At 41.2% G+C, this 27097-nt stretch overlaps 1 protein-coding gene and 1 long non-coding RNA gene across 2 annotated transcripts; one reads left to right on the forward strand and one right to left on the reverse strand.

The window, feature by feature from the left end:
• Window positions 1-1064: 1064 nt before the first annotated feature.
• On the reverse strand, window positions 1065-17997 carry LOC118396095 (uncharacterized). The gene is made up of 4 exons (XR_004828119.2): window positions 17783-17997; window positions 5365-9013; window positions 5160-5296; window positions 1065-3054 (listed from the first exon to the last, which is right to left on the reverse strand). It is a non-coding gene; the product is annotated as an uncharacterized LOC118396095 (long non-coding RNA).
• Window positions 17998-18152: 155 nt separating this feature from the next.
• Window positions 18153-26709, forward strand: LOC118396313 (CTD nuclear envelope phosphatase 1A-like). The gene is made up of 8 exons (XM_035790426.2): window positions 18153-18767; window positions 20761-20827; window positions 21916-22034; window positions 22223-22294; window positions 22766-22882; window positions 23456-23567; window positions 25715-25799; window positions 25916-26709. The coding sequence occupies exons 1-8, from the start codon at window positions 18663-18665 to the stop codon at window positions 25974-25976; spliced, it is 738 nt and encodes a 245-aa protein (XP_035646319.1). The 5' UTR covers window positions 18153-18662; the 3' UTR covers window positions 25977-26709.
• The last annotated feature ends 388 nt before the right edge of the window (window positions 26710-27097 follow it).

Consider the following 27097-nt stretch of genomic DNA (forward strand, 5'->3'; position numbering starts at 1 on the left):
CATTGAATGTTAAAGTGACACTCACTAGTGTTGATCTAGGGTGACTCCTATTAGAGTAAAAATGTGTTTACTCTATTCAGTGTTAATTTATTTACTCTTCCCCCATGTAAATGGAAATTAGATTTTGTAAAAGCACTTGGAATTTCACAAACTCAAGCAAAGCAGTTTCAATATTCAATATGTTTATTATGACCAAACCATAAGTCTCAGCCCTGGTTTAAACTGTTATCAAGTGACAGGTGAATGTAGTCAAAATAATCCCTTGCTCCATATGACATGAGCAAATCAATACGTTTGTTGGAAAATGCTGACATTTACATTGACAACAATGACTACTTCACCTCATATGACCAAATCAAGACGATATTCTATACCATGGTGCTTTACCCATTTAGCTGACAAAACATGTGTGCACTGAGACATTCAGCTTGGCAGCAATCTCATGGCTTTCTTTCAGGTGATTGAGCCTTGACATCTTTCCTGGACCTATAGCTAGTCTATCCTAGCTAAAAGTTTCCCAATTATATGCCATGTAATTCTGGTGTTTCTTGGCTAAGGTCATAGTGACATTCTTAAAACTCTTCAGTTGCTTTTTATAGAAATTATGTTTAGCCTCGTAGCGCATACAACACGAGTGAAGAATGGGCCCAATATTCCTTATACAACGACGATAATGTATAACGAAGTGGTGTTTCGGTAATGTCACGTTCTGACCATAGTTCTTTTGTGTTTACTTTGTTTTACTGTTGGTCAGGATGTAAGCTGAGTGTGCATTCTATGTTGTGTGTCTAGTTTTCCCATTTCTATGTTTGGCCTGATATGGTTCTCAATCAGAGGCAGGTGTTAGTCACGGTCTCTGATTGGGAACCATATTTAGGGAGCCTGTTTTGTGTTGGGTTTTGTGGGTGGTTGTCTTCTGTCTTTGTGTCTATGCACCAGATAGGACTGTTTCAGTTTTTCACATTTATTGTTTTGGTATTTTTGTAGTGTTCACGTTTATTGTCTTTATTAAACATGTTGAACACTAACCACGCTTGTCTGTAGTAATGAAGTACTGCAGAGAGTTCAATAAGCAAGCATGCTTCACATCGCACACATGAGGTAGTGTTGGGTTTGACAATGGTCTGAGTGCATGTGTTTTTTTTTTTCATAAAGTCACTCTTGGGTTATCCTCAGAGAACACAGTTTGAAAATCCACTTTCTCAGTGAGGCAAAAACGGCAACAATAACGAGCACTAAATGATTCCACAAACCAAACAGGCAATGTATACCAAGATTATCTCCAGTTACTGCCATGTATACGACCACTGAAGAAGGGAACTTCAATACCCTCTGTCTCAAGCACTTTCAAATGGCTTACTATTGGCTCGAGAATGGAATCAAATCCATACGTTTTAAGGTCCTGGGTATGGAAGAGTACACATGGGAATATTTACTTAAATTGAATTCAACTTTGGGGTACAATTTCTCAAAGTAAACCTCCCAACTTGCGAATAACCTTTTGGATTAGCAGTCTCAAAGTCATCATTTTATATTTAACTAAGCAAGTCAGTTAAGAACAAATTCTTATTTACAATGACAGACTAGGAACAGTGGGTTAACTGCCTTGTTCAGGGGCAGAACGACAGACGTTTGACCTTGTCAGCTCAGGGATTCAATCTAGCAAACATTTGGTTACTGGCCCAATGCTCTAACCACTAGGCTACCTGACACCCCATCATAAAACAGTTGAATTTGCTATGCATTTCTCTTTTTAGAAAAGAAGATGTCTCTTCATATACAGTGGGGCAAAATAAATGTATTAACATTTTCTGGATTTTTTTTTCTCATTTTGTCTGTCATAGTTGAAGTGTACCTATGATGAAAATTACAGGCCTCTCATCTTTTTAAGTGGGAGAACTTGCACAATTGGTGGCTGACTAAATACTTTCCCCCCCCACTGTGTAGTCCAGCTTACAAATCAAAGTAAACTCCCATCTTTAAAATTGTGCCCTGAGTTAAACATGTCACTTGTGTTTGGGTTCTTCAAAATTGACTGCAATGCCTGGAGAATTAGAATGTAAGACAATGTATCAGTTCGGACTATTTGATCATAAGTTCCAGTAGTTTTGTTTATTCTTTTGTCAAATCTGACACCAATGACTTTCTCAACTGGTTGATGAACTGTTCTTAATTTTATGATATAAGCACTTTGTTATGATACCGAATTCAACAATGTGAAAGGATTTTTAATATTCTGAAAAGAATGTTGAATTTTTCTGATAGTTTGTCTTTTGACGATATACATGCAAGAGTGGTTGTTTTAGCTTGACCCTGTATCTCTTGAACCGCTTCTTCCATGGAAGATACACAACTATTTACAGTCGTCTGACCTACACCTGCAGCCTGCAGTTGTGCAATAGCAGACTCACACATATCAAGTGTGTTCTTGTTAGAAATTGGTACAACATGGTTGCAACTAGAATTTGAAGGATAATCAGCATTACTTGGCTGATATCAACTGCTGTATTAGCATCCAAGTTAGCGTTTAACTAAATTTGTCAGTCTCCGGAATGTGCCCAGTTTAAATGCTTCCTAAAGCCTGAAAATGTACCAAATACACAAATCTACCTGACCATATTTTAGTCTAAGAGTTCTACCAGGGCACATTCCATGCATCAACTTGAGATCACGAGCAAGTTGATACTTCCATGACTAGCATGGCAAACAAAACATATCATCATAATTTAATCGGCATTAGAGCAGGAGTCTAGCTCTGAGCTCAGCAACCCTTGGAGCCTCCTTAACCTTCCCAATGTCTATGTTATACACAGTTGTCTGTATGAAGGTGTACATGTTGCGCAGAATTGTATTTTAAGCAGTACCAAAAACAAAGTGAGTCATGAAAAGGTCATTGAAGGCACCAAGAGAGCTCACTGACTTGCACGGCAAGGTTTGCTTGTCCAGGATGATGAAGTATGTATGGATGCTGCTCTTCCTGGTGCCGACTGCAAGAAGATATGGTTGGCGGCTCTGGTCAATCGCATCAAGGTGCTCTTGGATACTGGTTCCTGCCTGAAGACGATAAAAACGAACACCCTCATTAGTTCATCATAACGGCCATCTTCAAATCAGGCGACCCTGCTGACGTGAGTAACTACAGGCCCATTAGTATACTACCTGTGGTGTCAAAGGTTGTTGAAAAGTGTGTAGCAGAACAACTGATTGCCCACCTCAACAACAGCCCCTTCACATTACACTCCATGCAGTTTGGCTTCAGAGCGAAACACTCCACAGAAACGGCCAACTGCTTTCTTCTGGAAAATGTAAAGTCCAAGATGGACAAAGGGGGTGCTGTTGGGGCTGTGTTTCTGGACCTAAGGAAGGCTTTTGATACTGTTAACCATGAGATTCTCATCACAAAATTGTCCAAGTTCAACTTTTCCCCTGATGCCTTGAGATGGATGAGTGAGCAATGAGCTGTCGCCCTCTCGTAGCTATGATGTGGGCGTGCCCCAAGGGTCAATACTGGGGCCCCTCCTGTTCAGCCTGTACATTAATGATCTGCCTTCTGTCTGTACTGGGTCTGAAGTTCAAATGTATGCAGATGATGCAGTGATATATGTGCATGCAAAGAGCAAACAACAAGCTGCACAAGATCTCACTACTGTAATGGTCCAGGTTACAAAGTGGCTCAGTGACTCGTGTTTGCATCTCAATGTGAAAAAAACTGTTTGCATGTTCTTCAAAGAGGGCAACAGATGCTACTGAGCCAGATGTCTATGTGTCAGGGAGAAGCTCCAGGTGGTATCCGATTTTAAGTACCTTGGCATCATACTTGATTCCAACCTCTCTTTTAAAAAGCATGTGAAAAGGTCATTCAAATAACTAAATTCAACCTAGCTAATTTCCGATTTATACGAAATTGTTTGACTACAGAGGTAGCAAAACTGTACTTCAACTCTATGATACTCCCCACTTAACATACTGCTTGACTAGTTGGGCCCAAGCTTGCTGTACAACATTAAAACCTATTCAGTCTGTCTACAAACAGGCTCTCAAAGTGCTTGATAGGAAGCCCAATAGCCATCATCATTGTCACATCCTTAGAAAGCATGAGCTCTTGAGTTGGGAAAATCTTGTGCAATACACCAACGCATGTCTTGTATTCAAGATTCTTAATGGCCTGGCTCCCCCTCCACTCAATATTTTGTTAAACAGAAAACCCAGACATATGGCAGCAGATCCACAAGGTCTGCCATGAGAGGTGACTGTATAGTTCCCTAAGGAAAAGCACCTTTAGTAAATCTGCATTCTCTGTGAGAGCTTCCCATGTCTGGAATACACTGCCATCAGACACACATAACTGCACCACATATCACACTTTCACAAAATGCTTGAAGACATGGCTAAAGGTCAATCAGATTTGTGAACATGGTCCCTAGCTGTGTGTTGCCGCTTTCCATGTTGTCTGTTGTCTGTAGCTTGTGAGGTGTGGAAACACTTTGTTGCTTTTATGAATTTTGTCTTGCTGCTTTTTGTTCTATGTTGCTCTGTCTGTATGCTACGTCTTGCTTGTCCTATGTTGCTCTGTCTGTATGCTACGTCTTGCTTGTCCTATGTTGCTCTGTCTGTATGCTATGTCTTGCTTGTCCTATGTTGCTCTGTCTGTATGCTATGTCTTGCTTGTCCTATGTTGCTATGTTTTGCTTGTTCTATGTTGCTATTGTCTATATTGTAATTGTTTTTAATAACCTGCCCAGGGACTGCGGTTGAAAATTAGCCGGCTGGCTAAAACTGGCACTTTTACTGAAACGTTGATTCATGTGCACTGTCCCTGTAAAAATAAAAAATAAACTCAAACCCTTTAATATTAGGGTCGTAATATTGTTCCTTAAGAAAATGAACATGGTTACTAATCTTGAAAGAAAAAACAAATAACCAAATCCTATTTGCTTTGGTCCCCAGTAAGCTAAATGTCAGGAGTGATTTTTGAATCAGTATCATACCCACCGAATTGATACAAGAGAAATCTTCTACCAACAGCAGTGGATGGTAAGCATTAGCCTAACCAATTATGTGACTGAGATACTGATACAGAAGTCATTTTTAACATTCAGCAGATATGAGAGCAAGTAATGCTCAACCATTTTCATTATGCATCTTTACTTTAAACTTACCCGTGAGACTCTGTCATCGCCGAAACAAGAATATTGATCATCTTTCGTCTGGTGCAGTCAATCAGGCTTTTAGTTTTGTAGTACTCCTTGACGACAACCTCTCCACCAGGCTTTTCCTTCAGTATGCTCTCTATTAGCTGTAAAAAAACAGCAGTGAAAAATCCATTTGATGGCAGGTGAATTGAAGAATGAATTACAAACTTACATTGTTTGCCTCGTCATCAGATCTTTGATGCTTTCGTGAGGGGCTTCCATCCTCGCTCAAAATGACTGCATCAACCGACTAATGGTCTTCATTTTTTTATTTCACCTTTATTTAACCAGGTAGGCCAGTTGAGAACAAGTTCTCATTTACAACTGCGACCTGGCCAAGATAAAGGAAAGCAGTGCGACAAAAACAACAGAGTTACAAACAAACGTAGAGTCAATAACACAATAGAAAAATCTATGTACAGTGTGTGCAAATGTAGAAGAGTAGGGAGGTAAGGCAATAAATAGGCCATAGAAGCAAAACAATTACAATTTAGCATCAACACTGGGGTGATAGATGTGCAGATGATGATGCGCAAGTAAAGATACTGGGGTGCAAAAGAGCAAGAAGATAAATAACAATATGGTAGTTGAGTGTGCTATTTACAGATTGGCTGTGTACAGGTACAGTGACAGGTACAGTGATCGATCAGCTGCTCTGACAGCTGATGCTTAAAGTTAGAGGGAGATATAAGACTCCAGCTTCAGTGATTTTTGCAATTAATTCCAGTCATTGCCAGCAGAGAACTGGAAGGAAAGTCATCCCCAAAGTGTTGGATTTGGGGAGGACCAGTGAAATATACCTGCTGGAGCACGTGTTACGGGTGGGTGTTGCTATGGTGACCAGTGAGCTGAGATAAGGCGGGGCTTTATCTAGCAAAGATTTATAGATGACCTGGAGCCAGTGGGTTTGGCGACGAATATGTAGCGAGGGCCAGCCAACAAGAGCATACAGGTCACAGTGGTGGGTACTATATGGGGCTTTGGTGACAAAACGGATGGCACTGTGATAGACAACATCCAGTTTGCTGAGTAGAGTGTTGGGGGCAATTTTGTAAATGACATCGCCGAAGTCAAGGATTGATACGATAGTCAGTTTTACAAGGGTATGTTTGGCAGCATGAGTGAAGGAGGCTTTGTTGCGAAATAGGAAGACGATTCTAGATTACATTTTGGATTGGAGATGCCCAATGTGAGTCTGGAAGGAGAGTTTACAATCTAACCAGATACCTAGGTTTGTGAAGTTGTCAGAACCGTTGTCAGAACCGTCCAGAGTAGTGATGCTAGTCGGGCAGGCGGGTGCGGGCAACAATCTGTTGAAGAGCATGCATTTAGTTTTACTAGCATTTAAAAGCAGTTGGAGGCCACGGTAGGAGTGTTGTATGTCATTGAAGCTCGTTTGGAAGTTTGTTAACACAGTGTCCAAAGAAGGGTCAGATGTATACAGAATGGTGTTTTCTGCGTAGAGGTGGATCAGAGAATCACAAGCAGCAAGAGCGACATTATTGATATATACAGAGAAAAGAGTCAGCCCGAGAATTGAGCCCTGTATCACCCCCATAGACTGCCATAGGTCTGGACAGCAGGCCCTCCGATTTGACACACTGAACTCTATCTGAGAAGTAGTTGGTGAACCAGGCGAGGTAGTCATTTGAGAAACCAAGGCTACTGAGTCTGTCAATCACCGCATTCTTATCGGCAGAGTCGAAAGGCTTGGCCAGGCCGATGAATACAGCTTCTCAGTACTGTCTTTTATCAATGGCGGTTATGATATCGATATCGTGGTATGGTGGGATTTGAAATGGTCGGTGATCTGTTTGTTAACTTGGCTTTCGAAGATTCTAGAAGGGCAGGGTAGGATAGATATAGCTCTATAACAGTTTGGGTCTAGAGTTTCTCCCCCTTTGAACAGGGGGATGACCGCGGCAGCTTTCCAATCTTTGTGGATCTCAGATGATACGAAAGAGAGGTTGAACAGGCTGGTAATACATGTTGCAACAATTTTGGTGGATAATTTTAGAAAGAGAGGGTCCAGGGTTGTCTAGCCCAGCTGATTTGTAGGGATCCAGATTTTGCAGCTGTTTCAGAACATCAGCTGTCTGGATTTGGGTGAAGGAGAAGCGGGGAGATGGGGGCTTGGGCAAGTTTCTGCAGGGGGTGCAGAGCTGTTGGCTGGGGTAGGGGTAGCCAGGTGGAAAGCATGGCCAGCAGTAGAAAAATGGTTCTTGAAAAGATCGATTATGGCAGAATTATTGGTGGTGACAGTGTTTCCTATCCTCAGTGCAGTGGGCAGCTGGGAGGAGGTGCTCTTGTTCTCCATGGACTTTACAGTGTCCCAAAACCTTTGGAATTAGTGCTACAGGATGCAAATTTCTGTTTGAAAAAGCTAGCCTTAGCTTTCCTAACTGACTGTGTATGTTGGTTCCTGACTTCACTGAAAGTTGCATATCGCGGGCTATTCCATGCTAATACAGTGCACCAAAGGATGTTTTTATGCTGGTCAAGGGCAGTCAAGTCTGGGGTGAACCAAGGGCTGTATCTGTTCTTAGTTCTACGTTTTTTGAATGGGGCATGCTTATTTAAGATGGCGAGGAAAGTGTGTTTAAAGAGCAACCAGGCATCCTCTAATGACAGGATGAGGTCAATATCCTTCCAGGACACCCAGGCCATGTCGATTAGAAAGGCATGCTGGCTGAAGTGTTTTAGGGAGCATTTGACAGTGATGAGGGGTGGTTGTTTGACCGCGCACCCATTACGGACGCAGGCAATGAGGCAGTGATCGCTGAGATCCTAGTTGAAGACAGCAGTGGTGTATTTAGAGGGGAAGTTGGTCAGGTTGATATCTAAGAGGGTGCCCATGGTTACGGATTTAGGGTTGTACCTGGTAGGTTCCTTGATCATTTGTGAGATTGAGGGCATCTAGCTTAGATTGTAGGATGTCCGGAATTTAGGTTTAAGCATATCAAAGTTTAGGTCACCTAACAGTACGAACTCTGAAGATAGATGGGGGGCAATCAATTCACATATGGTGTCCATGGCACAGCTGGGGGCCGAGGGGGGTCTATAACAAGCGGCAATGGTGAGAGACTTGTTTCTGAGAAGGTGGATTTTTAAAAGTAGAAGCTCGAACTGTTTGGGCAGACCTGGAGGTTATGACAGAACTCTGCAGAACTCTGCATGTTGTAGTTGGCATGGAAATTTCAGGATTTTTGGTGGCCTTCCTAAGCCAGGATTCAGACACAGCTAAGACATCAGGGTTGTTGGAGTGTACTAAAGCAGTGAATAAAACAAACTTAGCGAGGAGGCTTCTAATGTTAACATGCATGAAACCAAGGTTTTTGCAGTTACAGAAGTCAACAAATGAGAGCGTCTGGGGAATGGGAGTGGTGCTGGGTTGAGTAGTCGCTAATACGTTAGGCGAGCTGGAGACACGGCGATTCAGACAGCTAACGGGCCGGGGCAAGCAGATGGGCCTCCGGTGACATCGCAATGGAAGAGCCTGTTGAAACCCCCTCAGACGGTTACGTCGGCAGACCAGTCGTGATGGATCAGAGGGGCTCCGGGTCGGCAGTAAATGGTCAAGGCCAATTGGCAAAAGAGGTATTGTAGCTCAAGAATTGGCTGGTGTACCTCTTTGGCTAGCCGGGAGATGGGCCTAGCTCCAGGCTAACTGGTGCTTGCTTTGGGACTGTAGCCATTCGGATTACAGCTAGCTAGCTGCGATGATCCGGTGAAAAGGTTCAGAGCTTGCGGTAGGATTCCGATGCAATGGTCTGAACCACCCATCACAGAACTGGCAGAGACATGTCTCATCAGGGAAGATTCTGAAATACACAAAGATGACAATACAGGCATGTCACGTGTATGGTTATATTGAAAGTGATGCCACAAGTAACCAAGACATACCTTTAGCATCGTTGTTCAGTGTGAGCTTGAGAACACCAAGATCTGGCCATTTCACTAGCTCCTCAAACATCCCCATCAACTTCAGTTCTGGACCCATCATATAGCTTTGCCTCTGATAAACTAGTAAGTGGGATCTCAAATGACAAACGTTAAAACAACCTACAATTACAATCGTAATGGTAAGAGTAATCATACTGACTTGTAAATGTATGACCACAATACATTTATTTCCAATCACAAATGAAAAGTTGGACTTCCAATCAAAAGGTTTTCAAGTGTCAGGTCAATGATCTTGACATTTTTGTTCACCATTGAATTTCACCCTGATCAGCATGACGAGGTCTGAAAGCAGTTAATGGTCCGAAATAAGACCAAAATGGATGAAAAGGCATTACATTTGTATTTCAATCACAACATTATATCAGGACGACAACAAACGTTTTCACCAATAACCCTTTACTTAGCAAAGCTAATTTCAATGTATATTCTGAAAATATTGGATCATGACCACAACTTACTATTCATGACCACAACTGGCATTACTTGAAGCAAGTCCCAAACTACAGCAAACAGACTATTCAATTCATATTCACTGTCCTGAAATATGGACAGCCTAATTAGGCCAGTAAAATACACTCGTAATTCCAGCTAGTCACTATATTATATTGTCATGTTCTAGGAGCAGTCTTACTACAAGCCCGCCAAAATCAACTGGTGATAACGTGAGTGGGAAACGAAGTTAGCTAGACTAGCTAGCTGCCGATGCAATGGTCACAATATGTATCTATAAGCATCACCCTAAAGTCAAAAATGTAGTTATAATTTGGCTAAATAAACAACTCACCTTAATCAGATTAGTCCTCAATATATAGTAAGCAGCTGAAATAAAGAGAACAAACTAGCATGAGGCTATAAAAAAAAAGCTTGGTGCTGAAATGACACGCGCGTGGAACCACCACGAAGAGCAGACTAACTGCATCTAGCAAAGACGTGCAAAAAGTGAACATTAGCACTCTAACATTAGCTGCACACAATCAGAACTGTTGCTTTTTATGTTACACTGAAAGTGTCAAGTATTTAAATTAAAATAGCTAAATAATATCAGCAAAATAACACTTTTTGGGTTACTACATGATTCCGTGTGTATTATTTCATAGTTTTGATGTCTACATTGTAGAAAACAGTAAAAAATAAAGAAAAACCCTGTCATGTGTTACACCAAGCGAAACAGGTGAACCCAAGTGCAGACTCAGACGAGGAACTGGGATGAGGTAACCAAGGTATTTATTGAAACACGGGGGGGAGATTGAGTTTTAATACAATACGCTAAAAAACAAGATTTATCAATAATGGCTGTTGATTTTTTATTTGACCTTTATTTAACTAGGCAAGTCAGTTAAGAACAAATTCTTACTTTCAATGACGGCCTAGTTCAAAGGCAGAACGACATATTTGTACCTTGTCAGCTCGGGGATTCGAACTTGCAACCTTTCGGTTACCAGCCCAACGCTTTAACCACTGGGCTACCCTTCAAAACTTTAGAAGCTTTCAACTTTCCACCCATTTGCAATTGAACCGCTTGTAGGAAAATATAGACAGGACCCAAACGTAACATAACTCGTATTGGTAAACATGAATATAAAATGAACTTATTTAAAAATTATCTCCTGATATACCTGACCAATATTGAAAACTCAGTGCCCCGGCATCTCCATTGCTTCTCTCCCTCCTTCAGCGAGTGTTCAGGATCAGAGCCTGAACCCATGGAGGTAGAGGTCACATGCCTTCCCGCGGCGGAACGACACAGATGGATACAGCTGGGGCAATGTCTGTACTGTGGGCAATTAGGGCACCAGCTCCAGTGGTGTCCAGTACTTCAGAATCCGGGATCCACTAGGGCAGAGGGACCGTCACGTGATGTTCCATCCCCTGGACCAGGAGGGAGTATTCCAGCTACTGCTCTTCCTGTTAGACTCTTTTTAGTACCCATCACTGTGGCTGACTGTCCCTCATGCCCTGTGTCTACAGCTTTAGTGGATTCCGGCGCCGCAGGGAACTTTATGGATCAGACCCTTGCCTCCTCTCTCGAACATTTACCATCAACCTGCTCTCCCCTTTTCCGGTTCAAGGTCTTGTCTACTGGCCATAATTATCTGGAACCTGACTCAACCACTCACCCTCACCGTGGAGCCCAATCACCAGGAAAACATCCCCTTCTCCATCACCAGTGCACCAGTTCAGAAGATCATCCTCGGCCTACCTTGGGTTATGGCTTCAACGCCATAACCCTACCATCTCATGGTCGAGGATGAGAATCACTGACTGGTCACCTGAATGGTTGCACATTTAACATGCTGGTGGAAATGTGGTAAAATGGATTTAAGTTCCCTGCGTTAAAGTCCCTGGCCACTAGGAGCACCGCCTCTGGATTAGCGGTTTCCTGTTTGCTTAAGGCAGTATAAAGCTCATTGAGTGCAGTCTTAGTGCCAGCATCGGTCTGTGGTGGTATGTAGACAGCTACTAAAAATACAGAAACTCTTTAGGTAGATAGTGTGCTCTAAAGCTTATCATGAGATACTCTACCTCAGGTGAGCAAAACCTCGACTTCCTTAGATATCATGCACCAGCTGTTGTTTACAAATACACATAGACCACCACCCGTCTTACCATAGGCTGCAGTTCTACCCTGCCAATACAGTGTAAAACTCGCCAGATGTATGTTGTTCATGTCATCGTTCAGCCACGACTCGGTGAAACATAAGATATTACAGTTTTCAATGTCCCGTTGGTAGTTTAATCTTGCTCGTAGGACACCAATTTTATTTTACAATGATTGCATGTTTGCCAATAGAACGGATGGCAGTGGGGGTTTACTCACTCGCCCTGATCTCTCAGAAGGCAGCCCGACCTCCGCAACCTTTATCTCTGTCTTCTCTTCACGCAAATGATGGATTTGGGCCTGTTCCCGGGAAGCCGTATATCCTTCACGTTGGACTCGTTAAAGGAAAAAGCTTCTACCAGTTCTTTGTGAGTAATCGCTGTTCTGATGTCCAGAAGCTATTTTTGGTCATAAGAGACGGTAACAGCAACATTATGTAAAAAAAGGTGTTTATATTTAATACATTTACAAAAATAAATGTAAAAAAAAAAACGTTTTATTCCCTTTGTCATTATGAGGTATTGTTTGTAGATTGCTGAGATGTTTTTATATATATTTTAGAGTAAGGCTATAACGTAACAATGTGGAAAAAGTAAAGGGGTCTGAATACTTTCCGAAGTTACCGTACAGTTAAATGCGCTTAAGAAGAACAATGGGTGCATACTCATACCCAGAATCTTGTTCACATGTCTAAATGATAAAGTTAAGAACATGAACAACTTCATAGTTAAGAACAGTATAACAATATGGAAGAAAATTAAACATATTCTACAAGAATCAATATCACTCCCAAAAAACACAACCCTATGGAAAGCTTTTTAGAATTCACAGATAAATTGGTCCACATGGAAAACTAAAGACATAGAAACTCTAAACGACTTGGTAATAAGAAAGAAATAAAAATCTCCATTGACAGAATTTAAAAAACAATTTTGGACTGACCAATGTAGCTATTTTCAAACCCTTGCAACTTAAGAGTTTCATATCACGAAATGTCATTTTGAAATCTTTTGAACATGATAGCAATCTTAAGGGAATCCTATTTGAGTCTGAAAATTATATTCATATGATAGGTAAGATATACAAAACCTTGCAGTGAGCCTATCCAACTGACAATCTCTTAGAAAGAAAATTAGCTGCTGTAACCCTGTTTTAGGTCAGTTAGGTCACCACTTTATTTTATTTGAATGTGAAATGTCAGAATAATAGTTGAGAGAATTATTTATTTCAGCATTTATTTTTTTTTCCATCACATTCCCTGTGGGTCAGAAGTTTACATACACTCAATTAGTATTTGGTAGCATTGCCTTTACATTGTTTAACTTGGATCAAGCTTTATGTTGCTTCAATATATCCACATCATTTTCCTACCTCATGATGCCTTCTATTTTGTGAAGTGCACCAGTCCCTCCTGCAGCAAAACACCCCCACAACATGATGCTGCCACCCTCGTGCTTCACCCTTAGGATGGGGTTTTTCGGCTTGGAAGCTTCTCCCTTTTTCCTCCAAACATAATGATTTTCATTATGGCCAAACAGTTCTATTTTTGTTTCATCAGACCAGAGGACATTTCTCCAAAAAGTACAATCTTTGTCCCCATGTGCAGTTGTATGCAATGTGCAAAGTGTATGTAAACTTCTGACCCACTGGAATTGTGATACAGTGAATTCTAAGTGAAATAATCTGTCTGTAAACAATTGTTGGAAAAATGACTTGTGTCATGCACCAACTTGCCAAAACTATAGTTTGTTAACCAGAAATTTGTAGAGTGGTTGAAAAACGAGTTTTAAATGACTCCAACCTAAGTGTATGTAAACTTCCGACTTCAACTGTATTATACAAAATTCCCTAAATCTATAGCATAGCGGTAGAGTCATGTCTTAAATGTAAAACTAACAATGACGCAATAATCCATGTCTTCTGGGAATGCTATGAAGTCCAAAAGTTAAGGGCAGAGTTATAAAGTTGGCTGTCAGAAGTATTACAATGTACATCTACTAATAATTTGACTGTCTGCATATTTCAAGACATGGCCATTGAGGGTGCAGATGGGTTCTCATCAATGATCCTGAAAAAATGTATACTTAAATACTGGAAATCAACCAATGCTCCATTGTTAACACAATGGAAAGGTCAAATGCTTTCTTATCTAAATGTTGAAAGAGTGTGGGTGACGGAGAGAACCAAAATGATGCAGTTTGAGGCCATGTGGCAGAGAGTGATGCAGGTGCTGGAGATGGGGGTGTGAGCAGGTGAGTCTGGGCAGGCTAATGTTGTTGATGTTTGTGTGTTTGTATACTGTCATTTGTATGTGTATGTTTCGTAAAATATATTTACCTAAACCCTCCCTGAACGCTTAAAAAAACAAGCAACTTTTACCTATACCCAAAATATTAATTCAAATGTAAGGTGGATAGCAGAGAACATGTCTACAGTTCTAATCTATACCCTCACTTCTTGGACATACCATTTTTAGAAACTGTTCTTCATCCTCTAAGTATTACATGGCAACCCAGGAATGTTGATAGCGCACAGGGTTGCGGGCCAGAAGGTTGTGGGGTTGCAGACCACCATGGACAAGTTTAGGGGTAGAAAGATCTCATATATAGTAAAAGCATTGCATGAATCTATCATTGTATTTGCAGGTCTGAGAAGAAAGAAAAAGCCCTTTATAAACATTTCATGCAATTCTATGTCACCTCCATCCACTCTTTAAATAGCCTACTGCCGTGTCAGTGAAGGGCTGTTAAGTTACAACCAACACTCGAATTGAGGGGGTATGAGAGGTCTACTTTTTATTAAAGAATATGACAAATTACAGGCTAAGAATGGACAGAAAAATAGGCCTGTGTTCATTTTCTTATGCCAAATTAGTGTGTTTTGTTTCTAACAAAACTGTCCATTTGTACTAATAATGAAATCTGAGCCATCATTAGAAATCTGAGCATGGTACTTTAAAAAGTTAGGCCTACCTTTCTACACCAAACAGAGTAGGCCTACTGATTCAGAAAAATATAAGCTTTAACTGCTGGCTACTCTTCTTCCATGGCTTACTCCAACGAAAGAAGGCCACAAGTGTTTCCCTAAAAGCTGTCTGGGTTGAAACATATTTTATTCTACAGAAAGTGACTAGCTTAATAAATTGGTAGTGACAGAATTAGATTACTTCCCAAACAAAGTAAATGTTTTGTCCTCTCGGCTACAGCAGGTTGTAGTTCAGCATCTGAATGTCAAAGAAACAAAACAATGATCTCCTCATATGCGTCAGAGTCACATCTTTCCCACTGTATTTAAAAAAAAATCAAATCAAATATTATTAGTCACATGTGCCGAATACAACAGTTGTAGACCTTACAAGCCCTTAACCAACAATTTAGTGAAGAAAAAAAAAATATATCCCAAAACAATAATAAGACATAAAAGTAACAAATAATTAAAGAGCAGCAGTAAAATAACAATAGCGAGGCTATATTCAGGGGGTACCGGTACAGAGTCAATGTGCGGGGGGGCACCGGTTAGTCAAGGTAATTGAGGTAATATGCACATTACCGTTCAAAGGTTTGCAGTCACTTATCTTTTCTTTCAAAAACAAGGAAATGTCTATTTATTTTGTCCATTAAAATAACATCAAATTGATCAGAAATACAGTGTAGACATTGTTAATGTTGTAAATGATTATTGTAGCTGGAAGCGACAGATTATTTTATGGAATATCTACTTAGGCATACAGAGGCCCTTTATCAGCAACCATCTCTCCTGTGTTCCAATGGCACAATGTGTTAGCTAATCCAAGTTTATAATTTTAAAAGGCCAATTGATTATTAGAAAATCCTTTTGCAATTATGTTAAAACTGTTGTTCTGACTAAAGAAGCAATAAAACTGGCCTTCTTTAGACTAGTTGAGTATCTGGAGCATCAGCATTTATGGGTTCGGTTACAGGCTCAAAATGGCTAGAAACAAAGACCTTTCTTCTGAAACTCGTCAGTCTATACTTGTTCTGAGAAATGAAGGCTAATCCTAGCAAGAAATTGCCAAGAAACTGAAGATCTCGTATAACGCTGTGTACTACTCCCTTCACAGAACAGCGCAAACTGGCTCTAACCAGAATAGAAAGAGTGAGAGGCCCCGGTGCACAAGTGAGCAAGAGAACAAGTACATTACAGTGTCTAGTTTGAGAAACAGACGCCTCACAAGTCCACACCTGGCAGCTTCATTTAAATAGTACCCTCAAAACACCAGTCTCAACGGCAACAGTGAAGAGGCGACTCCGGGATGCTGGCCTTCTCGGCAAAGTTGCAAAGAAAATGCCACATCTCAGACTGGCCAATAAAAAGAAAAGATTAAGATGGGCAAAATAACACAGACACGAGGAACTCTGCCTAGAAGGCCAGCATCCCAGAGTCGCCTCTTAACTGTTGACGTTGAGACTGGTGTTTCCCAGGTACTATTTAATGAAGCTGCCAGTTATTAAAGTGAATATGCATAGATAACAGAGAGTAGCAGCAGCGTAAAAGGGGTGAGGGGTTTAATGCAAATAGTCTGGGTAACCATTTGATTAGATGTTCAGGAGTCTTATGGCTTGGGGGTAGAATCTGTTTTGAAGCCTTTTGAACCTAGACTTGGCGCTCTGGTACTGCTTGCCATGCGATAGCAGAGTGAACCATCTATTACTAGGGTGGCTGGAATCTTTGACAATTTTTAGGGCCTTCCTCTGACACCACCTGGTATAGAGGTCCTGGATGGCAGGAAGCTTTTGGCCCCAGTGATGTACTGGGCCGTACGCACTACCCTCTGTAGTGCCTTGTGGTCAGAGGCCGAGCAGTTGCCACACCAGGCAGTGATGCAACCAGCCAGGATGCTCTCGATGGTGCAGCTGTAGAACCTTTTGAGGATTTTACAGCTTGTTTCTAGCATAAAGCATTGCAGACCAAAGCACTGTTATAGATCACATTATATAATCAGATATGTTTTATTTTCTTCTAAATATTAAACTAACAAGAGGTAGGCCTGTGCTTTTTGCTATTTTCTTTACTAAAAATTTGACTTATGGCATACCCTCTCATACCTACTCAATTCGAGTCTTGGTTTTAACTGAACAGCCCTTCACTGACACGGCGGTAGGCTATTTAAAGAGTGCATGGTGGATGGAGGAATTGGCTGACAAATCTATGGATATAGCAGCCTATCGCCCAATTTCATCTGTCAAACAGGTATGCCTAGTTCTTATTTCTTAAATAGGAAGAAATAGGCTCCAACACAAAGCCCTCTTGTTGTTAGTAAAGTCTCATTAAATTGAATACAGTTTAAATTAATTATGCCTACTCAAATTTGCATACTTTCAGCACCATGAGCTGTCCATTTCCGATTGATTGTGCTACTGCTTCAAATTGCAGCACCACAATGTAAATCAGTCGAATCTGGCTTATTCTGAGGTCAATAACTCTGATAAATAAGCTGACATCATGGGCAAGAAACATATTGTTTGTAATCAAATCAATTATAGTAGATGCAAGTTATCAAACTTGACCGCCTGTCCTCCTCCTCATCTTCACACTCTCCTTTTCAAACTGAACACAACATAGATTATAGGCTAGGCCATGCACAAGATTAGACTATGGCCTAATCAAAAATCTAAGATTTTGATCAGCAAGAGCAGAGCAGGCCAGGGTTCAGGGTTCAGGGTTGGAATATCCATTGCAGTGTTTAATGCAGCCTAGTTTAATTAACACCATCCCAGCAGCTAGTTAAAAAATATATATATATATATATACGTTTATTCTCTGCTTCACTAAGCATGCGCTTTGTAGACTTTAGGCTATGGATCATTAGATTGAGACCACACTTATTTAATAGCCTATAATTGTACTTGATATTGTGTGCCCAGCAGAGAATCAGAGATGAGAACTAATTCTAAAACACTAAGAAATATTGACGTTTCATAAATTACAAACTGCATGACCCTCCCCTGGACTAGATTAATAAAAAATAAAAACTCCCTTAAACTGAAATTGAAAAAGTATGACCCACCCCATTTTCCTCCAGGTACACATTGTGTACATTTCGATCCATCCCCGAGGCTTCAGCTTTCTGTCTCTGTTTGAATATGGCTTGTTGTTCGTTGCATGCGATTGACTCTGGTCTTGGGGCTGTACGCAGCCTGGGATACATGGCTGCCTGTCAGGCAATGTTCAGGGCTTAAATGCCTCACGAGCTTCTCTCAACCCGCTACGAAAAGGTCACTTCCGGTCGTAACTGTTGCTGCATTCATTTTCTGGTCGGAACTAGGGAACTCTGAAATGTCCGACTTGCTAATAGTTTATAGTTATACACGTGCCGCATTCACTCAGTTAGCAAGTTGGCATTTTCTAGTTTCCTAGTTCTGAATAGTACGTAAACGTGGCATGTATACCGCCTAGTCGAAACCACGTAGTTATGGCGGCGTGCTGTCCAGTTCCGGATTTGTTTGAAGTATGTGTTGACGGCGTCTAGTTGGGACTTTGGCATATTTCGTCAACCAACTTCAATTTGTCAACCTAACAAAGCAAAGTTAGAATTGTATCGTTGGTATTTTATAAGGACGTTTCCTTTTATACACTTTTCTAGCTTACCAGGGCTAGCTAAACTAGCGACCGAGAACCAGCGAATGCTAGTTGCTACTCGCCTGGATTCATCGCTTTCATTTTTAATGACGGTTTAGCTACTTTTTAAAAGGGTTTTTTCTTCATTCATTTTCAATCGAGTGTGGCGAAAGTAGGATTTGAACTGAGCACACGATTGCTATTGGCCGGTGTCTACTTGACCTGCAGCTGCAGGTTCTGGAGGGAAGAGGCTGGGGACCCGACTCAACCGGAGTCTCTCGGGCTGTACAGCTATTTGTGCCGAGCATACTGTCTGAGTGACTGTCGAAATGCTGAAGACCCGTCAGTGTTTACTTGGCATTCGCACTTTCCTCGGAGTGACGTCTAGAATATGGGGTTTTATTCTGTACATACTCAGGAAACATTTAAGGACGGTGAGTATTCTAGAAATGTAATATGTAATACATTGGCCTCCTACTATGGGATTTCCCTAATCAATATCTCTTGTATAATGATAGTTGGATAAACTAATAGCACACACTTGGCCCATTTGGACTTGCCAATGCTCTTGAGATGGTCCATCTGAAGCACACACACATATATGTATATATATATATATATATGAGAGAGAATGCATTGCACAGGAAGAAGCTGTCCTCTATCGCCTGTCATGGACAGTGTTGTGGACAGTGTTTATGACACTGTATGAACATGGTGATGATTGGACTCGGGACTTTGGATTACGGATTAGATGTTTCAGGTGTAACTAAGCAGAGCTGGGAACTCTATCCACACTCTGAAATAGTACCATTTCTTTATACTTGAAAATAAGAAAGGGAAGAGCAGTGGCTAAACCAAAACATCTGAGTCTGACTACACTTTTTACAAAAATGTACAAATGCTGTCTTTTACAAGACCTAAACCAAGTTCTCTCATAAAATATGATTATCATTTTTCTTCAAATATTTTATTACCAGTTTAGCTGACAGTGTATTGCAGGTTCGGGGGTGGCAGGGTAGCCTAGTGGTTAGAGCGTTGGGCGAGTAACCGGAAGGTTGCAAGTTCAAACCCCCGAGCTGACATGGTGCAAATCTGTCGATCTGCCCCTGAACAGGCAGTTAAACCACTGTTCCTAGGCCGTAATTGAAAATAAGAATTTGTTCTTAACTGACATGCCTAGTTAAATAAAGGTAAAATAAAAAAAATGCGAGTAGAAATCCTTGCTGGATAGATGGTTGTATATTTACTCTCTGTTGACTCACTGTAGTGTAACCTAGAGCTTCCCATCTGTTCAGATGGGATAATGGCTCTTCAGACAAACAACCCCTCTCTGTTGACTCTCTGTGTAGTGTAACCTAGAGCTTCCCATCTGTTCAGATGGGATAATGGCTCTTCAGACAAACAACCCCTCTCTGTTGACTCTCTGTGTAGTGTAACCTAGAGCTTCCCATCTGTTCAGATGGGATAATGGCTCTTCAGACAAACAACCCCTCTCTGTTGACTCTCTGTGTAGTGTAACCTAGAGCTTCCCATCTGTTCAGATGGGATAATGGCTCTTCAGACAAACAACCCCTCTCTGTCGACTCTCTGTGTAGTGTAACCTAGAGCTTCCCATCTGTTCAGATGGGATAATGGCTCTTCAGACAAACAACCCATTTGGATGACCTTTCCCTGTTTTATGTAACCACTTGACTAAGTGGGGTATTTTCTTCAACCAGCCAACTATAATCAGTGTGGTAAGCCCTATTAGCCACTCACTCCATTGTTCAGCTGGTCCTATAACAACTTTTTTGCTGCAGAACCAATCCACTGTAGTAGGAAAAGGAGAAGGTCAATAGCTTGCATACTACTGACTTCACACTGTAGTCACACAGCATGGTACGCTGGACATTCTGTCAATAAAGCGTGGTGACTGAGCAGGTTTTTTGTTTTTATCAGCTCTACAGTACAAGCGAAAGTATCATACTCTATCTGTGTGTGTGTGCACAAAGGTCTCACAAGGCTGCCTGCCTTGAAACTACCCTGTTGCGTCTGTTTGACAGTCCTGGACAGCTGAGGATGTGTGTACATGTGTGCTTGCGTATGTGTGTTAAATATAGCCCTGGTGCAGAGGGCAAATTGAAGTGTGATTCCTGGAGGAGAACCACTGTATGTATCTATGTTGGAGTATTTAAAAGAAATAGAGCAGTGCCAAACTGTGTTGGTGTCATTGGAACGTAATTTCACATATGTCTGGAACCCATTGAAAGTCTTATGTAATTCCAGGTGCATAGTAAAACAAAAATCAATATTTGACAACTCCAGCACACTGCTCTACAATGTATCTAACAAATCGCCTAACCTTATTGTGTTTATAAGAACAACTTTTTGGACTTTGTCATTCTTCAGGTTCTCAATTTTGACAGTTGCTCATCTCTTCCTGTGCAGGTAATCCAGTACCAAACAGTGCGTTATGACACATTACCTCTGTCGCCTGTGTTCATAAACCGACTCAGTAAGTATCCTGTTTATTTTCAACAATGCTATAATAATAATATATTTATTTTATATCGAGCTTTTCATTATACAGATAATCTCAAAGATGCTTAAAAACAAAAGTCACATCCGGCTGTGACTGGGAGTTCCATAGGGCGGCACACAATTGGCTCAGCGTCGTCCGGGTTTGGCCGGGGTAGGCCGTCATTGTAAATAACAATTTGTTCTTAACCGACTGGCCTAGTTAAATAAAGGTGAAATACAAATATTTTTTAATGTAGTTTGGATGAAAAAAGTCAGTAAGAAAGGTCCGGATCATCAGGCCAGCCCTTGCAATCCCCAGCTTCTCTGCAGACTCAGTGGGTAGATACTCCTCAAACAACAATTATTGGGATAGTCCTCCTTGGAGTGAGAGATCCACTACAACAAGCCTCTGTGATTTCCACGCCTATGCTATCTCCAGTTTCAAATCAAATGACAGCTAGTTAGCCTCTGGGCAAAACGAACTCTTGCCGGTGTCATAACACCGTTGAATCGGTATATAAATAATCAAAACTTATTAGGCTAACAAAATCCAATATAAGATCAAATAAAGAAAACATAAACTATAAAACATCTTTAGAGGAGCTCTCTGCCTAGTCTACTTCATGGTGCCATGGCAACCACAAACTAATTATGTCTCATAAGAAGGTCAAAGGTTCTGTGTGGTCCTTCTGTAGCTCAGTTGGTAGAGCATGGCGCTTGTAACGCCAGGGTAGTGGGTTCGATCCCGGGACCACCCATACGTAGAATGTATGCACACATGACTGTAAGTCGCTTTGGATAAAAGCGTCTGCTAAATGGCATATTTTTTTAATTTTTTTTTATTTTTTATATTTTTTTTTATTAGCCTTGTCCCAGATCTTTTTGTGCTGTCTTGACAACTGTTAATGTCGCTATCGTGATTGTCATGACATTGACAGTAAGAGTTGGTGTGAGGGAAGAAACAGATCTGGGACCAGGCTATGAAACCAGGGATTTATGGCTTAGGCAGAAACTGATACATTTGAGGTTACTTGTTTAGTTTTTCTCTCTGGTGTTGAATGTGATTGCGCTCTTGCTCATCAGATGCCGTTAAGAGGAAGATTCTGGTGCTGGACCTTGACGAGACCCTAATTCACTCCCACCATGACGGGGTGATGAGACCCACAGTGAGACCAGGCACTCCCCCAGACTTCATTCTAAAGGTAATGGCCTATACGTTTACTGTCTGACTGATTTATTAACATCACCTTGTCAACACACACACACACACACACACCAGACTGACTAATACTCATCATTGACTCATTAACTCCAGGAATATGTTTCCTAACCTTTCCTGCTCTTATTCTCTTTCTCCCTCATTATTTATTTATTTCTCTCTCTTGTGAAGGTGGTAATCGACAAACATCCTGTCAGGTTTTTTGTACATAAAAGACCGCATGTGGACTTCTTCTTAGAAGTGGTGAGTGATAGTGCCTTTTGTGTCAATATCCAAATAATTATTCTTATATGCTGTATCACAATCGACCGTGATTGGGAGTCTCAAAGGGCGACGCACAATTGGCCCAGCGTCGTCTGGGTTTGGCCAGTGTAGGCCGTCATTGTAAATAAGAATTTGTTCTTAACCAACTTGCCTAGTTAATATATATATAATTTATTTTTTTAAATTGAGGATTAATTGTCTATGTAAATTAGTTCCATGTGTTTGTAGGTTTTCAAGAGGCTAAGGAAATTCTAAGTCTTGTGTTGTTTATTCTCTCTACTGTAGCTCTTGGGGATGAGGATAAATGTGTGAAAAGTGCATTGAGCTAGCATCAATTATCAACTGGGGTTGTAGACTACAGTTCATTAATTTGCAATTGATTAATCACTTGTGCTTATTTTGAACACATGTGTCTGGTGGTTCTCTCTTGCCTGTTTGTTTCTCTCTTAGGTAAGTCAGTGGTATGAGCTGGTGGTTTTCACGGCCAGTATGGAAATCTATGGCTCAGCTGTGTCTGACAAGCTAGACAAGGACAGGGACATCCTGAAACGAAGATACTACAGACAGGTAAACAAACCTACTGACACAGGTTCACTTCATCTCTGTACAGTTATGCACCCTGCTCAGTCTTCTACTCTAAAGGCTGGTTTCCTGGACACAGGTTAAGCTTAGTCCTAGACTAAGCACTTTCAATTAACTTTTAATTCTGTGTCCAGGGAACTGGCCCTGAATGTCTATTTGTCATTATTTAGAGCAGGGATGTCAAATATACAGCCCGCGCCGGATCCGGCCCGCAAGCCCATTCAATCAGACCTGCGGGTGGTTTGATTTTTTAAAAACTCAGTCAATCAACATTGAAACGACTAAAGCCAAATCGAAACTGTAGAAATGATATTGGACCTACGTTTATAGTCTCTTCACTCTGTCCAGCTTGATAACAGTCATCAGTCAGGCAGCATCAAAAATTTCAAAAGCAATGGATAGAGGGCTATGAAGACCGAATGTGGTCCGCGGGGCACCATTTCAACATTTGTTTGACACACCTGATTTAGAGGTTCTCTCTAGAAAGGATGTACAGTTAGACTTGTCACTCATTTGCAACATATACAACTCTCGTTTATTCCTCTTTTCTCTGTCTAGCACTGTACATTGGATCTGGGTAGTTATATTAAAGATCTTTCTGTGGTGCACAACGATCTATCTAGTGTAGTCATCCTGGACAACTCGCCTGGGGCCTACCGCAGCCACCCTGGTAAGCAACTGCTATGATGTTATATTTACTACATGTACAGTGCCTTCAGAAAGTATTCAAACCCCTTGACCTTTCCCACATTGTTGTTACAGCCTGAATTTGAAATGGATTACATTTTGATTTTGTGTCAATGATCTAGACAAAGTACCACTTACTCTCAAAGTGGAATTGTGTTTTTTGAAATGTTTACACATGAATAACAAATGAAAAGATGAAATGTCTTGAGGCAGTAAGTATTCAACCCATTTGTTATGGCAAGCCTAAATAAGTTCAGGAGTAAACGTTTGATTAACAAGTTGCATGGACTCTGTGTATAATAATAGTGTTTAACATGATTTTTGAATGACTACCTCATCTCGGTATCCCACACATACAATTATCTGTAAGGTCCCTCAGTCAAGAAGTACATTTCAAGCACAGATTCAACCACAAAGATCAGGGAGGGTTTCCAATGCCTCACAAAGAATGGCACCTATTGGTAGATGGGTGAAACTAAACAAATATTGAATATCCCTTTGAGCATGGTGAAGTGATCAATTGCGCTTTGGATGGTGTATCAATACACCCAGTCACTACAAAGATACAGGCGTCCTTCTTAACTCAGTTGACGGAGAGGAAGGAAACCGCTCAGGGATTTCACCATGAGGCCAATGGTGATTTTAAAACCGAGTTTAATGGCTGTGATCGGGGAAAAGTGAAGATGGATCAAAAAGACGAAATCCAACGTTCCTTAGTGGTCTAATTACAGTTTTGACTTAAATCGTCTTGAAAATCTATGGCAAGACTTGAAAATGGCTGTCTAGCAATGATTAACAACCAACTTGACAGAGCTTGAAGAATTGAACAAATAATCATGTGCAAATATTGTACAATCCAGGTATGCAAAGCTCTTAGAAACTTACCCCAAAACAATCACAGCTGTAATTGCTGCCAAAAGTGATTTTGGGTGATTAGGTCTGGCTCTCAGTCAGCATTCCAATTCATCCCCAAAAAAGGTGTTCGATATGATTGAGGTCAGGTCGCTGTGCAGGCCAGTCAAGTTCTTCCACACCGATCTCGACAAACCATTTCTGTATGGACCTCGCTTTGTGCACGGGAATGTTGTCATGCTGAAACAGGAAAGGGTTTCCCCAAACTGTTGCCTCAAAGTTGGAAGCACAGAATAATCTAGAATATCATTGTATGTGGTGTCGTTAAGATTTCCCTTCACTGGAAGTAAGGGGCCTAGCCCGAACCATGAAAAACAGCCCCAGACCATTATTCCTCTACCAAACTTTACAGTTGGCACTATGTATCTTGGCAGGTAGTGTTCTCCTGTCGGACTGCCAGATGGTGAAGAGTGATCCATCACTCCAGAGAACGTGTTTCCACTTCTCCAGAGTCCAATGGCGATGAGCTTTACACCAGTCCAGGTGACACTTGGCATTGCACATGGTGATCTTAGGCTTGTGTGCGGCTGCTCGGCCATGGAAACCCATTTCATGAAGCTCCTGACGAACAGTTATTGTGCTGACGTTGCTTCCAGAAGCAGTTTGGAACTCTGTAGTGAGTGTTGCAACCGAGGACAGACCATTTTTACACGCTACACGCTTCTGCACTCAATAGTCCTGTTCTGTGAGCTTGTGTTGCCTACCACTTACAGTTGACCGGGGCAGCTCTAGAAGGGCTGACATTTGACGAACTGACTTGTTGGAATGCATCATGGTGCCACGTTGAAAGGCACTGAGTTCTTCAGTAAGGCCATTCTACTGCCAATGTTTGTCTATGGAGATTGTATGGCTGTGTGCTCGATTTTATAGAACTGTCTGAAATAGCCAAATCCACTAATTTGAAGGGGTGTCCACATACCTTTGTATATGTGTTGTATATTTGTTTTATTTTTAATAAATGTTTTTTAAAAATCCTAGAATTTCCTTCACTTTGACATAAGTTGACATCCCACTTTGTAACATAACAATGTGTAAAAAGTCAAGGTGTGTGAATACAAGGCTCTGTGCTACAACTCACACAGCCAAATACACTTCAGATATATTCCTATCTACCACACTATTATTCCAAACTAAGTTTCAAAAGGGGCTTTTCTTCTGTCATCATGAATCTTTCCTGTCTCCTTATCCTCTTGTCAAACATCTGTGTTCACCTAACAGACAACGCAATACCCATCAAATCGTGGTTCAGCGACCCAAGCGACACGGCTCTTCTTAACCTGCTACCCATGCTAGACGCCCTGAGGTATGTCTCAAAGATATTACACCTGTGATGAGCGGCCAAGACTAGTGATAACTCATTAGTCTGTTGTTTTCCATAGTAATTCTCCAGTTTCTCTTCCCTCTTCATCTCAATCTCAGGTTCACCTCAGATGTCCGGTCCGTCCTCAGTCGAAACCTCCATCAGCATCGGCTATGGTGATTCGCCATCGGTGCCAGCCTCAGCAGCTCCACTTCCTCTTTTTAGAATGCCTTCTCTGCTGGTTGTTGCTCCCCCCCCGCCCTCTGCTCAGCTCACATCTCCCCCGCTCTGTGGTGTGTGTGAGCCATTTTAAGAAGGGTGAGGACAAAGACTGGGGGCCACAAATACCGAGGAGGGAGCTATGAATAAGGAAGGAAAACAAAGTGGAGAGGGCAAACTTTTTATTTGTATTTTTCCTGAATGGAAACTCTTGCCTTAAAGTCCTTGGATTCTGGGAGTGCATGTTGAGTGTGTTTGTGTAAACATGTGAGAGTATGCTTGCATTAGTCACTTTTTTGTTGTTGATGAAATATGACATCTTTTAAACTATTGACTATGGAAATACTGATTTATGAGACGATGAAGAAACCAGTCCTTATTTCAGAAAAATGACTTGAATGTTGTGTAGTTAATACAGATGTAAGATTTTGACCCTTCTTCTCCATCCACAGAGCAAAGTTAAGTTTTATTTTCATCAATCTTTCTATTCGTGAGCATGTTTTCTTCCTTGGACTTTTTCAAGCCTGATTTACTCCCGTTCTCTTTAAACCATGTACCATGTACACATTATCCCATTTCCGTCAATGTAACTCCCAACATCCTGGCCCATTGAAAAATGTAAGCTAAGGCCTTTGGTGGGTTTCTGTCAGTCAGACATCAAATCGATCAGTGTCCAATAAATTGCTTGGCATCATACTATTTTACTGACCTTAATTCCTGATTGTTGTCTCATGTAGTGTTACTGCTTATATGTTGTGATCTTTGTTTGCTGCATTCCATGGTGAATCTCTGAAACATACATTTCTGAGCAATATTTAAAAAACAATATTGGCTGACATGGATCCATACGGTCTATGCATGGATCACACACACAGCTGTATTTGACTCGTGATTATTCTGCATTTATTAATTATTGAATTGATAGACTTTTCCTGTCAGTGGAAATCTATTTTCTGACGTACAGGTCTTTCATCCAACCTGGAGCAGGACAGAAGGGTTTGAATGGGGCAAATGTCCAGGGGGTGTTTCCTCAGAAGGGACCCCTTCTCATTTAGTCCTGTGAACTTGCCAAAAACTGTGAT

This window comes from Oncorhynchus keta, chromosome 17 (genome assembly GCF_023373465.1).
Source record: "Oncorhynchus keta strain PuntledgeMale-10-30-2019 chromosome 17, Oket_V2, whole genome shotgun sequence".
NCBI lineage: Eukaryota > Metazoa > Chordata > Actinopteri > Salmoniformes > Salmonidae > Oncorhynchus > Oncorhynchus keta.